At 57.6% G+C, this 15,229-nt stretch overlaps 2 protein-coding genes across 5 annotated transcripts; both read right to left on the reverse strand.

Annotated features, from left to right (window-relative positions):
* Positions 1 to 2,544: 2,544 nt before the first annotated feature.
* Positions 2,545 to 3,463, reverse strand: TMEM89 (transmembrane protein 89). Its single transcript, XM_012638917.1, has 2 exons — positions 3,158 to 3,463; positions 2,545 to 2,730 (listed from the first exon to the last, which is right to left on the reverse strand). The coding sequence occupies exons 1-2, from the start codon at positions 3,461 to 3,463 to the stop codon at positions 2,545 to 2,547; spliced, it is 492 nt and encodes a 163-aa protein (XP_012494371.1).
* Positions 3,464 to 5,158: 1,695 nt separating this feature from the next.
* SLC26A6 (solute carrier family 26 (anion exchanger), member 6) lies at positions 5,159 to 15,086 on the reverse strand. Of its 4 annotated transcripts, none has more exons than XM_012637860.1 (21): positions 14,981 to 15,086; positions 13,104 to 13,256; positions 12,882 to 13,021; positions 12,601 to 12,711; positions 11,888 to 12,033; positions 11,546 to 11,710; positions 11,316 to 11,468; positions 10,881 to 10,963; positions 10,656 to 10,803; positions 10,268 to 10,381; positions 10,070 to 10,147; positions 9,652 to 9,747; positions 9,460 to 9,566; positions 9,243 to 9,312; positions 8,119 to 8,211; positions 7,928 to 8,035; positions 7,397 to 7,489; positions 6,276 to 6,452; positions 6,052 to 6,106; positions 5,679 to 5,815; positions 5,159 to 5,438 (listed from the first exon to the last, which is right to left on the reverse strand). In XM_012637860.1, exons 1-21 carry the CDS (start codon positions 15,001 to 15,003, stop codon positions 5,424 to 5,426), a joined length of 2,265 nt encoding a protein of 754 aa, XP_012493314.1. In that variant the 5' UTR covers positions 15,004 to 15,086; the 3' UTR covers positions 5,159 to 5,423. The 4 variants fall into 4 exon arrangements, with proteins under 4 accessions (XP_012493314.1, XP_012493323.1, XP_012493332.1 ...); XM_012637869.1 differs by lacking the exon at positions 14,981 to 15,086 and adding an exon at positions 14,352 to 14,973; XM_012637878.1 differs by lacking the exon at positions 14,981 to 15,086 and adding an exon at positions 13,351 to 13,354.
* Positions 15,087 to 15,229: the final 143 nt, after the last annotated feature.

Genomic DNA, 15,229 nt, shown 5'->3' on the forward strand with positions numbered 1-15,229 from the left:
CACTCTGAGAGGCCGAGGCGGGAGGATCGCTTGAGGTTGGGAGTTTGAGAGCAGCCGGAGCAAGAGTGAGACCCCCGTCTCTACTAAAAATATAAAAATTAGCCGGGTGTCATGGTGCACACCTGTAGTCCCAGCTACTTGGGAGGCTGAGACAGGAGGATTGCTTGAGCCCAGGAGTTTGAGGTTGCTGTGAGCTAGGCTGATGCCACAGCACTTTACTCAAGGCAACAGAGTGAGACTCTGTCTCAAAAAAAAAGAAATAACTTATCATTTTTCTCCTTCCCCAAGCTCCTGATAACCTTGATTCTATTTTCTATCTCTGTGAATTTGCCTATTCTAAGTAACTCATGTAAGTAAAAGTATTTGTCCCTTTGTGTTTGGTTAATTTCATTTAGCGTAATGTCTTCAAGGCTTATCTATGTTGTAGTGTGTATCAAAAATTCATGACTTTTATGGCTGAATAATATATTTCATTGTCTGTAGATACCACATTTTGTTTCTCCATTCATCTGTTGATAGACACTTGAGTTTATTGCCTTTTGGCTATTGTGAATAATGCTGCAGTAAACATTTGCATACAAGTATCTGTTTGAGTCCCTGCTTTCAATTCTTTTGGTATATACCTAGGAGCAGAATTGCTGGATCATATGATAATTCTACGGTTAGCTTTTTGAGGAACCACCAAACTGTTTCCCATAGTAGCTGCAATATTTCACATTCCCACTAGCAAGCGCAAGGCTTCTGATTTCTCTACATCCTCACCATTCATTATTTTGTTTTTGTTTCATTTTGTTTTTAAAAACAGCCATCCTGAAGAGTATGCATTGGCATCTCATTGGGTTTTGATTTGCATTTCCCTAATGACTAGTGATATTAAGCATCTTTTCGTATGCTGATTGGCCATTTATATATCTTCTTTGGAGAAATATCTATTCAAGTCTTTTGCCCAGTTTTTAAATTTTTTTTTTTTCCAGAAAGGGAGTCTTGCTATGTTGCCCAAGTGGGACTTAAACTCCTGAGTTTAAGAGATCCTCCCCACTCAGCCTCCCTAGTAGCTTGGACTACAGGCACATGCCACTGTGCCTGGCTGCCCATTTTTTAACTGGGTTGTTTGCCTTTTTGAGTCATGGAAGTTCTTTATATTATCTGGATATTAATCTCTTATTATACATGATTTGTAAACATATTCCCTTTTTTTGGGCTGTCTATTCTTGATAGTGTCATTTAATGCACAAAAGTGTTTTGTTTTTTTTAATATGAAGCGGTGGGGGGCTGTGAGGAGGGGTGTTCAGTTGTTTGCTTTTTTTTTTTTTTTGAGACAGAGTCTCACTCTGTTGCCCGGAGTAGAGTGCCATGGTGTCAGCCTAGTTCTCAGCAACCTCAAACTCCTGGGCTTAAGCGATCCTCCCACCTCAGCCTCCCAAAGTGCTAGGATTATAGGGGCAAGCCACCGTGTCCAGCTTTTCTCATTATTTTAATTCACTTCTGTTTCTATTTTTGAATTCATAATGTTGTCTTTTTTAAAACAGGACCCTAAAAATGCATATGCCTCAGGCCCAACTCATGCTGGATCACCTGTGGTAGAAGGAAGGAAGGAAGGAGTGAGGACCCTTTGGGGAGGTTTGGCCCTCACTCCTCTTCCGGGGGTCTTGGAGCAAGCACCACTGAGGCATCAGAGCTTGTCTGAGGCTGCCGTAGCAACAAAGGTGGTTGAGGCTGCTGGGCCTGAGCTGGGGGGCCAGGCAGGAGCCAGGGATCTGCAGAGTGGCTGCTATTGAAGACTCAGAGCAGTTGACACCCTGCAAAAGTGGCTTACAGGGCCAAGGAAGAAGGAAACCAGAGCCAGATGCCTTTTTGGTGGCAGGACTAAAGTCATGAGGACAGCTCCCCTGTAAACCTCCCTGAGATGGGGACAAGGGTGGGTGATGCAAAGGAGTGGGTGGGACCCCACAGTGAGTGGGGACCCAGGGCTCTCAGTCTCCTATCAGAGACCCTCGGGGTCTGGCTCCAGCCTCACCATTGCCCCCAATCCACGTCCTCAGCTGACCAGGCCCCTCCTCGGCTCCCCCTGTGCACTGGAGAAGCCTGTGACCCCCACTTGGCACTTGAGGCCCCATAAGACTGGGCACTGCCCACCTCAGCAGCATGTGCAGAGTACCAAGCTCAGCACATGGCCTCTGCTCAGAGTGACACCTCCACCTGGATACGCTTCCCCACACCCATTCCTCCTCAGGACTCAGCCAGGTTGTCACCTCCTCTGGGCAACCCTCCCTGAACCCCCAAGTTTGCCCCAGTGGTCTTTTGCCACGCTGGGGATCCCCTGGTATCAGTCAGGCCACAGGAGCATTTGTGTTTGTGGGTGGGATCCCTAGGGAGGAACGATCCCCTTGTGTGAGCCAGTCTGGGCCTCACCTGCCCACCCATCTGGACACCAAGGCCTCGACAGGTCTGCTGGCGACAAGAGTGGAAAGGGGACGCCCTGGCCCAGGGCCTCAGGCCATCCCCACCCCACTGGCCATCAGGCAAAGACGGGCATGTGCTAGGTCACCCATTCTGGGTGGAAGTCCCCTTTATTTGGATTTGCTGCTGGGTGGCTAGATGCCGTAGGTGGCTCTCGATATGGACCAGGAGGGCATCCAGCATGTGCAGGACTCCAAGCAGTATAGTGCGGTCTGAGATTGTGGCCTGCCGTTTCCAGGGTCCACAGGGTTCAGTGGTCACCTGCGGGTGCTGAGAATAGAACCAAGAGGCAGGAGGGAGAGCGGAGGGACAGGCAGAGGTATAGCGAGGGGCAGCAACGGAGATGGGGAGGAGGGTACAGGACAGTGCCCGGAGGAGATGGGAAGGGGACAGAGTGATGGAAGATTGCTGAGGGTCTCTTGTGGGCTAGGGTGGTCATGGGGCCCTTGGGGGCTGGATGAGAATGGGGCACTGAAGGGGGACAAATGGGGCAGGGTACTGGTGTGGGGAAGGGTCAGGAACTAACAGGTGGTGGACGTGGGTCCCATGGAGATATGTGGACAGATGCAGGGATGACGGGGCATGAGCAGGGGGTAGGAGGCCCACAGGCCACAGGATGGGCAGAAGGGGAAGGGCTGGGCAGAGGGTACAGGCCCACTGGGTATAAGTAGAGGCGACAGAGGAGAGCTGTGCTCACCTCAACCTTGGTGGCCTGTAGGCGCCGCCGCTGCAGCACCCGGCGGCTGATCACCAGCATCATCATGGTGGTGGTGAGCGTGACCCCAGCCACAGGGTAGATGTGGTTCGCTCCCAGGTCCATCCAATAGCCAGGGCAGCCCAGACTGGCCCTGCAGCCCTCCATGCTGTTTGGCTGGCACCCCCAGGGCTGCAAGTCCAGCCCCACCTGGTACCAGAGGGGCCGTGACCAGCCGTGGCTGGGGGCAGTCGTCGCCAGCAGGAGCAGCAAGGGCAGTGAGGGCAGCGAGGGCAGCACGGGCAGCATGGCTGTGGCTAGTGCGGCCGGAACCTGGGCACCTGGCAACCGGCAAATGCCCCTCCCCCGGGAGCAGGTTCCAGCCTGGCTAGAAAATGGGGGGCAGGGGGCTGGGCTCCAGGGCTGCAGGAGAATGGCAGGCCTGGGCCTGGTTCCCACTCTCCCAGTTGGCCTGGCTGGCCCAGGCCTGAGGGACTGTTTCCCCTACACCTGCAGCCTCCTCAGTCATCATCCAACTGCTAAAATCCAAACACCCCCGCAGCCCCTGCAGCCTGCTGTTCTCCACCAGGGGCAGCACCCCCAGGCCAAGGAGAGTACAGCTGAGCTGCTCGCTGGTTCCTACACTCAGCCCCAGCCCACAGTCCACGTGGCAGCAGGGCGATCGCTCGAAGATGCGGGGTCAAAGCCCACACTCCCCTCACTATCCAAACAAAGCCTGAACGCTTGCGCTGGCCTGGGAGTCTCCCCTCCTGCTCCCGCAGGCCTCCCCGAGCACACCTGCTGCTCCCTGTGCCAAGAGCACTGTTTCTCACTCCTGGAAAGTCACCTTCTCATGGCTGGAGTTTCAGGCCAAGTGTCACCTGCTCCCTGAGCCTGCCTCCCACGACCATCTTGGGTAACACAGTCCCTTCTCTCTCACATGACCCTGCGTTATTTACTTCAACACGTTTCTAAGTACCTGCACCTTCTTTGAGGCCTGCCTTCCGATCCAGCATGAGTTTCAATCAATCAATATTTGCTGAGCAGCCGCCAGGCACTGGTGCTGGGACATGGTGTGACAGAGCAGACGAAAAGCTCTGACTTCCTAGCTGAGCTTCTGCGGGTGGGGAGAGGGCAGTGCCAGGCACTGACACAGGCCGTGATAAAGCAGAGCTGGGCAAGGGTGCCTCAGTGACTTGAAGGGCAGGGCAGCCTCCGTCTACTCTCAGGGCTGCACTTGGTGCCCAGCACAGAGCTGGCACCTGGTCAGTACCTGAACAGAAAGTTCATGTGTTTTGAGCAGGGACCCAAGCCCAGCATTGTTCTAAGCATTTCCTGGCATTTGTTCACGGAATAATGAGCAACCGGTGAAACAGGCCCTGCTACCACCCCTGCTCTACTGCTGAGCACACTAAGGCCCAGAGGACCCCAGCACCACCCCTCCCCTGCTATCACTCAGTGCGGCAGCTGGTCCAAAGCCCCCCTGCCCACCGGGCCACATGCCCAGATGTCGGTGCTTTATGGCAGAAATCGACACATGCTTCTGGGCTGACAGCACTCTGAGAAGGCCAGGTGATCTAATTCTATGAACAGGCATTCTTCCCCAGCAAACCAATCACGCTTCTTATTCTTAAATGGTGAACAGCTGGCTCTTCCTCAGCTGGTTGCTCAGGTGTTCACTCTGCACCCTCCAGGGGCTGCCCAGTGGCACCTGTCCTGCCCTGCACCTCATCAGGTATCCCTGAGAATGGACCATTCCTGAGAAGCAGCTCTGACTCCAGCTAGTTCACAGCTGAGGACACAGGGGCTGTGCTACGCTTGGCTGGGGGAAACCTGTACCCGGGATGTCCCCAGCTCTTCTCTGTACTCTCCCTGCCTGACCGTCACCTCCTTGAATTTTCTCCCCAACTTCTGACCCCACTGGGGCATAAGAAGGGCCAGGAGCCAGAGCTGTGGACCACTCACCACCAAGCCCACACCAAGCCATGCAGAGCCTGCACTGGGGCAGAAAAATCTTTATTCCAGAGGCTGAAAATATGCACCAACTCCCTCCCTGCATCTGGGCAGTGTCAGCCTCACTGCAGTACCCTGTCCCAGGCCTGGAGCACTGACTTGGAGTCCCAGGATCTCCATCCCTGAGTTATGTATGTGTTTGCACTGAGGGGACTCCTGGGTGGCAGCTGTAGGCAGCCCAGGGGTGGTGGGCTTCTGAAGGGTGCCTCGTCACAGCCTACAGAGGTAGGCAGTCTCAGACAGGATGGCAGCATGGTCAGAGTTTGGTGGCCTGAATGGGCAGAGAAGGGGAGGCTCCAGTCAGTTTCCAAAGGGCACATACCAACCCCCAGCCCTGGGAAAGCAACCCCTGCCCCCAGGAGCAGCTGTACCCAAAGGCAGGAGGGGAAGGCAGTGGGTCCACTGGGGGCAGAGCCATGGTCACCAGGACAGACTTCTTGGAGTTGGGGCCAGGGTGAGGACAAGCAACAGATTAACAAAAATGAGTTCAATGGCTCAGAGGTCAGCTCACCAAAACAGTGCTGTCGGGGCCAGACCTTGGATGTTGGAGGGCAAAGGTGACAGCGTCATGGACAGAGGCAAAGAGATGCTTCTTAGTGATGGATGCATCGAAGAAATGTCCAGCCTCAAGCTGGGTGACCACAGGGCCTATAGGCAAAGAGTAGGTCTCCCCTGACTCTCAGAACCACCAGGAACCTAGCCCCCAGGAACCAGCTGAATGCCCTGACCCCATCACCCTGACCACCACCTCAGAGGCTACAGCTAAACCCCAGTCACTCCTGCCTCCGAGGACACCTCTGACCTACAGTTTCAGAGACCTTTTCCTTGACCAAAAGAGTCCCACCCCCTTCCCAGATCCCTCCTGCTGTCCCCACCGCACGCACTGTGGCAGGCCGCCATGTACACCTCCACCTCGATCTCCCGGAAGTCACGGAAAATCTGCCACAGAAAAGGGGGCCAGACTCAGAGGGAGGGTTGGAGACTCAGAGGGGTGACTCGGGCAGGCTTGGGAGAGGGTTTGGGGAATCAGAGGCTCAGAGGGCTCTCAGGGCAAGTTATGGGGTCAGTATGGGGGCTTGAGGAGCCTCGGTCTGGCCCAGCCCCTTACGTTCTTCAGGCTCTTGAGGCACACAGTGTCCACGAAGGAGAGGGTGCCCAAGTCCAGGATGAGGCTATGGAAATCTGGCTGAGGCAGGCCCAGGGCCTTCAGCGTGGACACGTATGGGGCCTTGGCATCTTCTTGACCACTGGCTGCTGTGTCTTCCAGCTTATCCCCTGGGCTCACCTGCTGGGAAACCACACATGCTGCAAGGGCCACCAAGACAGGGTGAGGGCAGGGAATGTGCACAGACATGCAGGACACACAGGTCAGATGTGGGGGCCTATATATAAACACACACAGATGGGGGCATACATGGGACACGAGCACAGACATGGGGAGCCGTGTATGTAAGCAAAGACAGGAAGGACACATGGGGACATGCAGGAGAGCACACCCAGACATGCACACCCTGTTCTGTTACCTCCTGGGTCCAGGCTAAATAGGGACACAATAAGGGAGGGTGCCAGGAGACTGTCACATCCTCAGCCAGCCAGGGTGGAGTGGGTAGGGGGCCCAGGGCAGACCAGAATAGACACATGCGTTCAAGTGCACACACTCACACATGGACACTTGGGCACCCTGCCCTGTCCAAGTCTCTCATTGAGCTTAGCATCCCCTTTGACCCCTAAGGTTTTTTTTGAGGCAAGGTCTATGTTGCCTGGGCTGAATTCAAACTCCTGGCTTTGACCGGGTGGGCGGGGGGTGGGGGGGAGAGAAGGGGTGGGGACAAAGAAAAAAAAAAAACTCCTCGCCTAAAGCCATCCTCCCACCTCAGTCTCCTGAGTAGCTGGGACTACAGGCATGTGCCACTGTACCTGGCTTTGACCCCTAGGTTTTTTCCCCATACACCCAATTCCTTCCCTCTACCCATGAGCACAGACTGTGGGGTCTTGTGGCATCTACAAATTCAAGGTCTTCATCTAGGCCTGAGATTCTAGACAAGAGGGCCACAAGCAGAATTCTATGCCATATCACTAGAAATGTCCCCACAGTGTATCTGATCCATCACCCCATTCCTCCTGCCACCAGCACAATGCCCTGGAACCCAGCAGTGGGTCCACGCCTTTCCTCTTGGGACATCTGTGGATACTCATGTCTGGGCCCTCCTCTCCCACCTCCAGCCTCACCCTGGCCTTGGAGTCTTCCACATCATTGCTCTTGATGTCTTCGAGGCTGGTGTTGACATTAACGGAAACTGAGGCGCCCTTGGAGGAGGCAGCCTAGGCCAGGGAAGAGCGGGGATGGAAGGAGGTATCCCAGCTGCCCTGACAGCCATGTCAGGCAGGGCTGGTGTCGCCCCCTGGCTTTGACAGAAGGTAGGTGGCCCAGGACCCAAAGCAGGGGGACCCAGGGCAGCCAGGCTGAAGGCTGCAGGGTTCTGACCAGTTCCAGGAACAGCCATAAAATGGAAGAGGACTGTGATGGTCCACACTGTCCCTGGTTCGGGAGATGGGGAAAAAAACAAACCACCACCCGGATCCCTGACCTGCCAGGGGTCTGAGGGCAGGGTCCTTGGGGGCAAGAAGGAGAAAGGGGGAGGGGTGAGGCATGGGGACAAGGAGTCAGGAGGCTGGGAGAAAGGCTGGGGTTGACTGCAGGGCAGAGGGCAGAGGCCGAGAGCAGGCAGGGGTCGGAGTTGCCAGCTAACAGGACCCTGCCTGTTTCTGGAGCCGCTTCTCTTTCTGCAGTTGCTTCAGCTTTAGCTTCTCCTGCTTCCTGAGCAGCTTCTTCTTCCGGGAGATGAGGTGGTCCACATCCACGCCACACTGGGGGCAAATGTCAGGGAAGCGGGGTGGGCGCTCTGGGGAGGCGGGGCCCTGACACCCACCCTGGGGACCCCATGCCTCACCCTCTGTTTCAGCGCGTCACTGTAGAGCTCGGCATTGGCAAAGTACAAGGTGGCTGAGGAGCGGAAGATCTTCACGCCCGGGACCTCCTTGGCCTGGGGACCGAGTGGGGTTGGGGTAGCTGAGCCCTCCTCTCCCTCTGCTGCATCTGTTCTCCAACCTTTCCTCCCCAGGAGTGCCAGAGGGCCGCCACCACCCAACACCACCATCCAACGTTCTGCCCCTGCCTGCAGCCCACGCCCTCCCAGAGGCTTGGGCCACAAGTGTGAGAGCGTGGTGGTGTCATCCTGCCCATCCTGCTACCCCTCTCCTGCCCAGGCCCTCGGCAGGCCTGGCAGGGCTTCCCCCAGGGCACAGCCCACACCTCTCCCTCCCCACCTCTCCTGCCACCACCCAAGCCAGGTTTCAGAGGCTCTTGGGTCTCCAACCCCTGCCCCGTGGTCTGTTTCCTGCACGCATCTCCTGTCATCCCAACCAGACATTCCCCCGCTCCCACCCCATTCGGCACACAGCCCAGGTCTTTGCTTGGCATCAGGACCTGCATGATGTGGCACCCCCTTTCCATCCAGCTGGGCTGCTCCCCTCACGTCCTTTCCCACATCTTGGTCCCTTGGTTCTTCCCCTCAAGCTGCCTAGTCCCACTGTGCTCAGCCTTCATTCCTCCATGTTAGGGGGAATGGACTTGTTTTATTCTAGAGTCCCCCACCTATGTTCCCAGCACCTGGTCCAAGATTTCTCAGGAGGTAAATGAATGACTAGGGACTTAGTAACCCCGCTGATCAGATTGAGAAACAGCCCCCCTACATCCTGGTGCCCTGGGTCCCTGGCCCTCTGGCTCCTGACCCAGGACTGCTCCACAGGATGGAGCCTGTGCTGTTGGCTCCAAGGCAGACCCCTCCCTGGGCCCCCAGACCCAGCTCTGTCCAGTCTTCCTCTGCCCCTTTGCAGCCCCTCAGATCTCTGGTGGGGGTCACAGACCCCAATTCGTCCCTTGAAATTCCAAGGACCAAAGCCAAAGTGCCTCAGCCCCCAGCATCCTGGCCAGGTGTGGAAGGGACTGACAAAGTCCCATTCTGTCCATCCCACCCCACCCATGCTGTCCTCCTGCACAGCCCCTGCTGCTCACCTCTGAGTACTCGGCCACGTCTCTGTAAACGTCCGTGTCTGGCAACTGCCCCAGGACAGAGTAGTGGGGCCTGTGGGGAGAGAGCGAGTTCAAGAAGAGGGGGCAACAAGGGGGTATGAAGGAGCCCGAGGTCCCCAGAGATATGGGGACAGATGAGGGGAGGCGGTGTGGAGCCCCCTGACTAGCTGGAATGGGGAGACTGACGTGGTTGACTCACAGCTGTGTCCGGACCACCAGGAGCAGCAGGGAAAAGACTATTGCAACTGCCAGGCCAAGGTCCAGGTTTAGCAGGATAGTGGCCACAAAGGTCACCAGCCAGATGAGCTGAGAACAGAGGGCAGTGGTCAAACTGAGTGGAGCCTGAGGCTGAGGCCCCAAATCCCAGCCCCGGTCTCCCTAGGCCTCTCACCAGATCCGCTCGGTTAGCCTTCCAGAGGGAGCATATGTCAGTGAACTGCATCAGCATGCCCTTCAGGTTCACGATAATGGTGGCTGCCAGCACTGCCTGGGGGAGGGGGGGTGTTGCCAGGGGCCGTTGAGAGGTGCCCATATGCTGACAACCTGGCCACCCAGGCATGACCCAGACTGACCTCAAGTTGGACAGAACCCCAACTGACAGTACCTCCCACCCCCTCATCCTAACAACTTTGATCTCTGAAAGGTTCTAACCCCTGACCCTTGACTCCAAATCTCACCCCAAAGATCTTAGCCGTAAGAAACAGGACATAACCTTGTATCCTCACCCCTCACCTGGGACTAGACTGACTTATCTGAGCCCCTGGCCTGGCCAAGGACCTGAAGCCTGGCTGGGTGGGGTGGGAACTCACCTTGGGAAGGTCTTTGAAGAGTTCCCCAAGTTTGACAATGACGAGGAGGATGAAAAGGGAAGAAATGGCTCCAGCAACCTGTTGGGTGGGGCAGCAGGGGTGAGGGAGTTGGGGGGAGCAGGGGTGGGGGAAGCGGTGCACACACTGGCAAAGCAGCATGTGCACAGAGGCACACCCGCACCCGTGCCCAAAGCCCACCTGCGTGTTGCCCCCGGTGCTCTCCTGCACCAGGCTCCGAGACATAGAGCAACTCACGGGGAAGCACTGGAAGATTCCCCCGATGAGGTTACTGAGGCCGAGGGCCACCAGTTCCTGGTGGAGGGGAATGTGGATGTGAGGAGACTTCCTGGAAGTGCCTGGTCACTGTCCCACTGTGCCTAGGCCTATATATCCCCAACCTCCATCCCCACGCAATCGCCTCCAAAGACTGGGTGCTGTCCCACATATGCTGTTCTCCCACCCTCGGTTCCCCCCATGGCCCCAGCACATCTGCTATTTCCCTGTGTCCCACATGGCCCTCCCTACCCGCCCTCCCAGGGGCCCCCATACACCTGGATGTCTCCTACAAGCCCCACGTCACCCAGACCTGGTTGCTGTCCACCCGGTAGCCATGCCTCAGGGCGAAGATCTTCCCCAGCGAGATGGCAATGGCGAACCCCACCACAGCGATGGCAAAGGCGTTTCCCACAAGCTTTGCGAACAGCTGGGGGTTGGGGGCCACTGGGGGCACCAGCCTGTGGAAAGTGTCTGTGAGGCCAAAGGAAGGTCCTGGCCCCGCTGCCCAACCCTCCCTGGCCTGACGGGAGCTCACCCTGGAGGGATGTCGCCCACTACATCTACCCCAAATCTGTGCTTCAGGTCCACGCCATAGGAGATGCCTGTGGCCCCGATGAGCTGTTGGGAGAACAGGGTCGGGGAGGGAGGTGCTGGCCTCAGAGTCGGGTTGGAGGGGACGGTGAATAAACCACTCTGAGGTGAGGAGGGAGACACTGGGACAAAACCTTCTTCAGAGGGGCGGGGAGGAGTCATTGACAGGGTGACATAGACAATGCCATTTTGGGCAGAGGGAGATGCTGTCAGGGGTAGGAAGACACCACCACAGGGGCTTCCTCTGTGGTCCCCTCATACCCGGAATGCTCCCCAGCACTCACTCCAACTGGCCCTCAAACACCTGGAGGCTGCCCATGTGGCAGGGACCCATCCTGCCCTGCCCTTTTCCCTGCACCCCCGCTCCTGGCTCCCGAACCGTGAGCAGCTCCCCGGGTATTGGCACAGGCAGATGCCGCTGCAGCTTGTCATTCAACAGCTTCACCATCACGAGCACCACCCCTGCCACAGCGGCAGTGACCACGGTGCCAACCACACTCTGAGGCAGCTTCCAGCAGACCTCCAGCACTGTCTGTGGAGAGGCGGGTCATAGCCAGCACTCAAGGCCATGGGGCACACCTACCCATCCCTCCTCCCTCCCTCACTCACATAGATGAGGGACAGTGGCCCAGAGTAGCTGTTCAGACGGAGGCCGAACACATACTTGAGCTGAGAGATGAAGACCTGCACAGACGCAGCTGTGGTATAGCTACGGACCAGAGGCTCTGACAGGTAGGTGACCACGAAGCCGAAGTGGACCAGGCCCAGCCCCACCTGTGAAGTGGCCAGGGGTAGTCAAGGGAGGTAGGGGTCCCAGGGGTGGCTGAAGCCCAGGGCATGTGGGATCAGAGGGGGATGAGTGGACAGCAAGAGGAGGAGGGTGGAGCTGGGCAGACACTCAGGGGAACTGCAGGGGGGTGGGGGGAGCACACACTCCTGACTGTTCCACACCTGGAAGAGGCCGACCAGGACGCTGAGCGTGGAGGCCAGCTGTACCCGGGCGGCATCTATGGCTGTCTCGTTGACTGTGGAGTTCGTGGCCGGGGCCAAGGATTCTGTCACACTGCCCACCATCACAGACATGATAGCAAAGGTCCCTGTAGGGACAATCAGGGCAGGTCTAAAGGGGAGAGGACACTGCCATACCCTAGAGCTCTGGTCTTAAGAGAGAGGCCAAGAGACATCCAGTTCTGGACAAATATCCTCAGACTACGGCTGTACAAATGAGGTGTACAAGTGCCAGTGGTTAGGTATGGCCAGGGTCAGTAGTGAACCTTGAGGTCACAGGCTCTTTAGGTTGACTAGAAATGCTGGCCCTGCATCACCCACCCTGTCTCACCTGTGTCTCTTGGCTCAGGGACACAGAGGCTCTCTATGGAGTGGGGAAGGGGTCAGGGCCTGCCTTAGACTGGTCAGGCCTCTGCCAAGCTCCAGGCCCCTCAAGCTGCCTCACCTACTTACATTGTCCCGGAGCCAGGGCTTTGAGGTGCCCTGAATCTGTGGTCTTAGTCCTGCCTGGGGATGACTCTTGGGCTAGCCTCCCAGTGACCCAGCACCAATATTGCCTTCTTCCCTAAGCTCTCCTGCCCTCCCAGCTCTCCCTCTCCCTGTCCTCCATGGTGGATGTGGGCACCCTCCTGAAGGATAGGCCTGACTCCACTTACCCACAGAGATGTGCCGGGAAGTACCAAACAGGAAGTAGATGAAAACTGGGTAGAAGGAGCTGTAGAGGCCAAACACAGGGGGCAACCCAGCCAGGAGAGCATAGGCCAAGCCTGGGGGTGGGAGGGTAGTAATGCAGGCTTAGAAGCCAGGGTCTCAAAAGGGCAGGGGAATCCCAGCCCTGGGTCAGGCGCCATAGTTCCAGGGTCAGAGGTCATGGCTCCAGGTTTGGGGGGGTTCACAGACCACAAGGCTTCCAGGCCAAGGCCTAGAAGGGGCTCACCCTGTGGAAGCTGCATGATTGCCACACTCAGGCCAGATAACAAGTCACCCAGGAGCCAGTCACGCACGGGATACCGGGGTAACCAGACCAAAACTGGGAGGCGCTGGAGCAGAAGGGCACGGGCTCGGGCATAGGAGCACCTGAGAACATGAGGGGTAAGTATCAGGGACAGGGGCCACCCAGGCCCTGCCAGAGCCCTCAGAACTCCACCCTTGGCCTTACTGAAACCAGATTCGCCACTGACGGGTCCTAGGCGCTGAGCTCCAGTGCCCCAGCTCCTCCAGCTGCTCCTGGTTCAGCAATGGCCGTTCCATGTGGTAGTCTCGCCTGTGCAGCTCCATTGCCTGGGTTGCAGACAGCTGTACCTGCACATCCCTTGGAGTGGGGTGGTGAAACCACAGAGATACAGTGAGCACACCCCTGATCCCACCTCCCCCACACCTCCACCTGGGACCAGAGAGTCACCTACCTGATTTTTCCAGGCCCCAAGATCAAGGTACAGTAGGTCCAGTCCCAGCCTGCCCCTGTGGGCCCCATGCCCACACCCAGGCAGGGGCAGTACCTGAACTTTGGCTGATGGAAGCCTCTTTCTAGGCCAAAGTCCCCCAACAAGGGACAGTAGGATGAGCACAGGCTGCCCAGCTCTGAGCATTCTGCTATGGGTCCAGGGCTGGCCACCCCTCCTAGCCCCTTTCTCCCAACTCCTTGTCTTCCCCCAGCTAGTCCGTGTCCAGTCCCCAAGTCCTTATCCAGCTACCCCAGGAGCCCAGTGCTGGCTGGCTGAGAGCACGCTCAGGGAAGAGATCCAGCAAACCAGGGGTCCAGCTCTTCAAGCAACTCCCTCTCCAAGCCTCAGGCCTCCAGATGAGACCCTCCCCTCTAACAGAAGGAATGTGTTGGGGCCAAGGTTGCCTCTGGGCCTCCAGTCCCAGGGTCCAGGTTTAGACAGCTCAGGCCTAGTCTGGGAAAACCAAGGGATGGCTCTCACCTGAGGAAAAGGGGGGTCTTTCCTGGAGCGGGAAGCTCTCACCTAGAGGGAGAGGCTCCCAGCTAGAAAGGGAAGTGCCCACTTGAAGCAGCAGAAAGATTTCACCTGAGAATAGGAGCTCTCAGGGAAATCTCACCTACAAGGAACTCTGACCTGCCAGGAAAACTTTCACTACCCAGGCAAAATCTCTTATCTGTCCAGAGGCTCTTACTTTAAGTGGGAGAAAGATCTCACCTGGGAACAGGAGACCCAGGGGAAGAGGGTTCTTACCTGGGGGGTACTCTCATCTAAGGGAAGCTCTGACCTGGGGGGAGGCTCCCACACGGACTGGGAGAAAGTACTCACCTGAGAATATATCTCACAGCGGGGATGTTACCTGGGGAAAGCTCTAGCCTGTTGGGGAAGCTTTCGCCTATCAGAAAAGTTGAGATCTGGGAGTTCTGAGCTGGGGAGAGAATCCCACCTGAGGGACAGGAACTCACCTGGGAAGGGCTTCTAAACTGGATGTCCCCGTTGGAGGAGAGAGTGGAGTGGGTGCGAGGAAGATCCTCAGAGATTCTTGGCACCGCTGTCTCCAAATCTTAGAGCCCCCTCTCACTCCCCTCCTCAGTGAGTCGCTTAGGTCTTTTTCAAGGACTCCCTCCCCGACAACGCTGGACCCGCGCCCAGACGGCGAAGCCTAGATCGTTGGCTCCTCCCTTTAGGAGGGCACAGCCAGAAGGGCCGGAGAGCTCACTCCCCGGTCAGGTGTAGATCTGGGCTGACCCGGGCCCCAGGTGAAATCAGTTAACCCACGGACCCCGGCCAGGGACTCTCTTGCAGCAACCTCCAGGCCCCCACGCAGCGCCCCAGCCAGGGCTCTTCTGCACGCTGCTGCCTCCCTGCGGCCCCCAGTTAGCCCTCGGGCAGCACTCCAGCAGCTACCCGCACAGCCCGCAGGGGCTGGGGTCGCGCCGGCTCCCACCCCCATCCCTGGCTGCTGACCGTCAGCCGCCTGCAAAAAATCGACAAAGAGGCGATCGCAGGCGGGAGATGCCTGCTCCAGGTCTGGAGCTCACGCCGGGCCCGCACCTCGCGGACACGGAGAACCCGGGCCGCGCCCTGCACTCACCCGGACGCCTCCGACAGCCCCATGGCTCGCAAGCGCCTGGCTGCTGCTCCTAACAGCTCCAGCTACGGGCCGCTAGGCGCCGGAAGGCGGCGCCGCGGCTGCTGCAAGGCCGGCGGCGCGCTCCCGGGGACTAATCCCGGGGCAGCACAGGGAAGGCTTGGGCCAATCAGCGTGCGGGGGCGGGGTCTAAGGGGAGCTCCCCAGGCCCCGAGAACCCGGAGAGTGAAGATTTAACCCCTTCCTCCCCGG

This window comes from Propithecus coquereli, unplaced genomic scaffold (genome assembly GCF_000956105.1).
Source record: "Propithecus coquereli isolate 6110/MARCELLA unplaced genomic scaffold, Pcoq_1.0 Scaffold1, whole genome shotgun sequence".
Taxonomy (NCBI): Eukaryota; Metazoa; Chordata; class Mammalia; order Primates; family Indriidae; genus Propithecus; species Propithecus coquereli.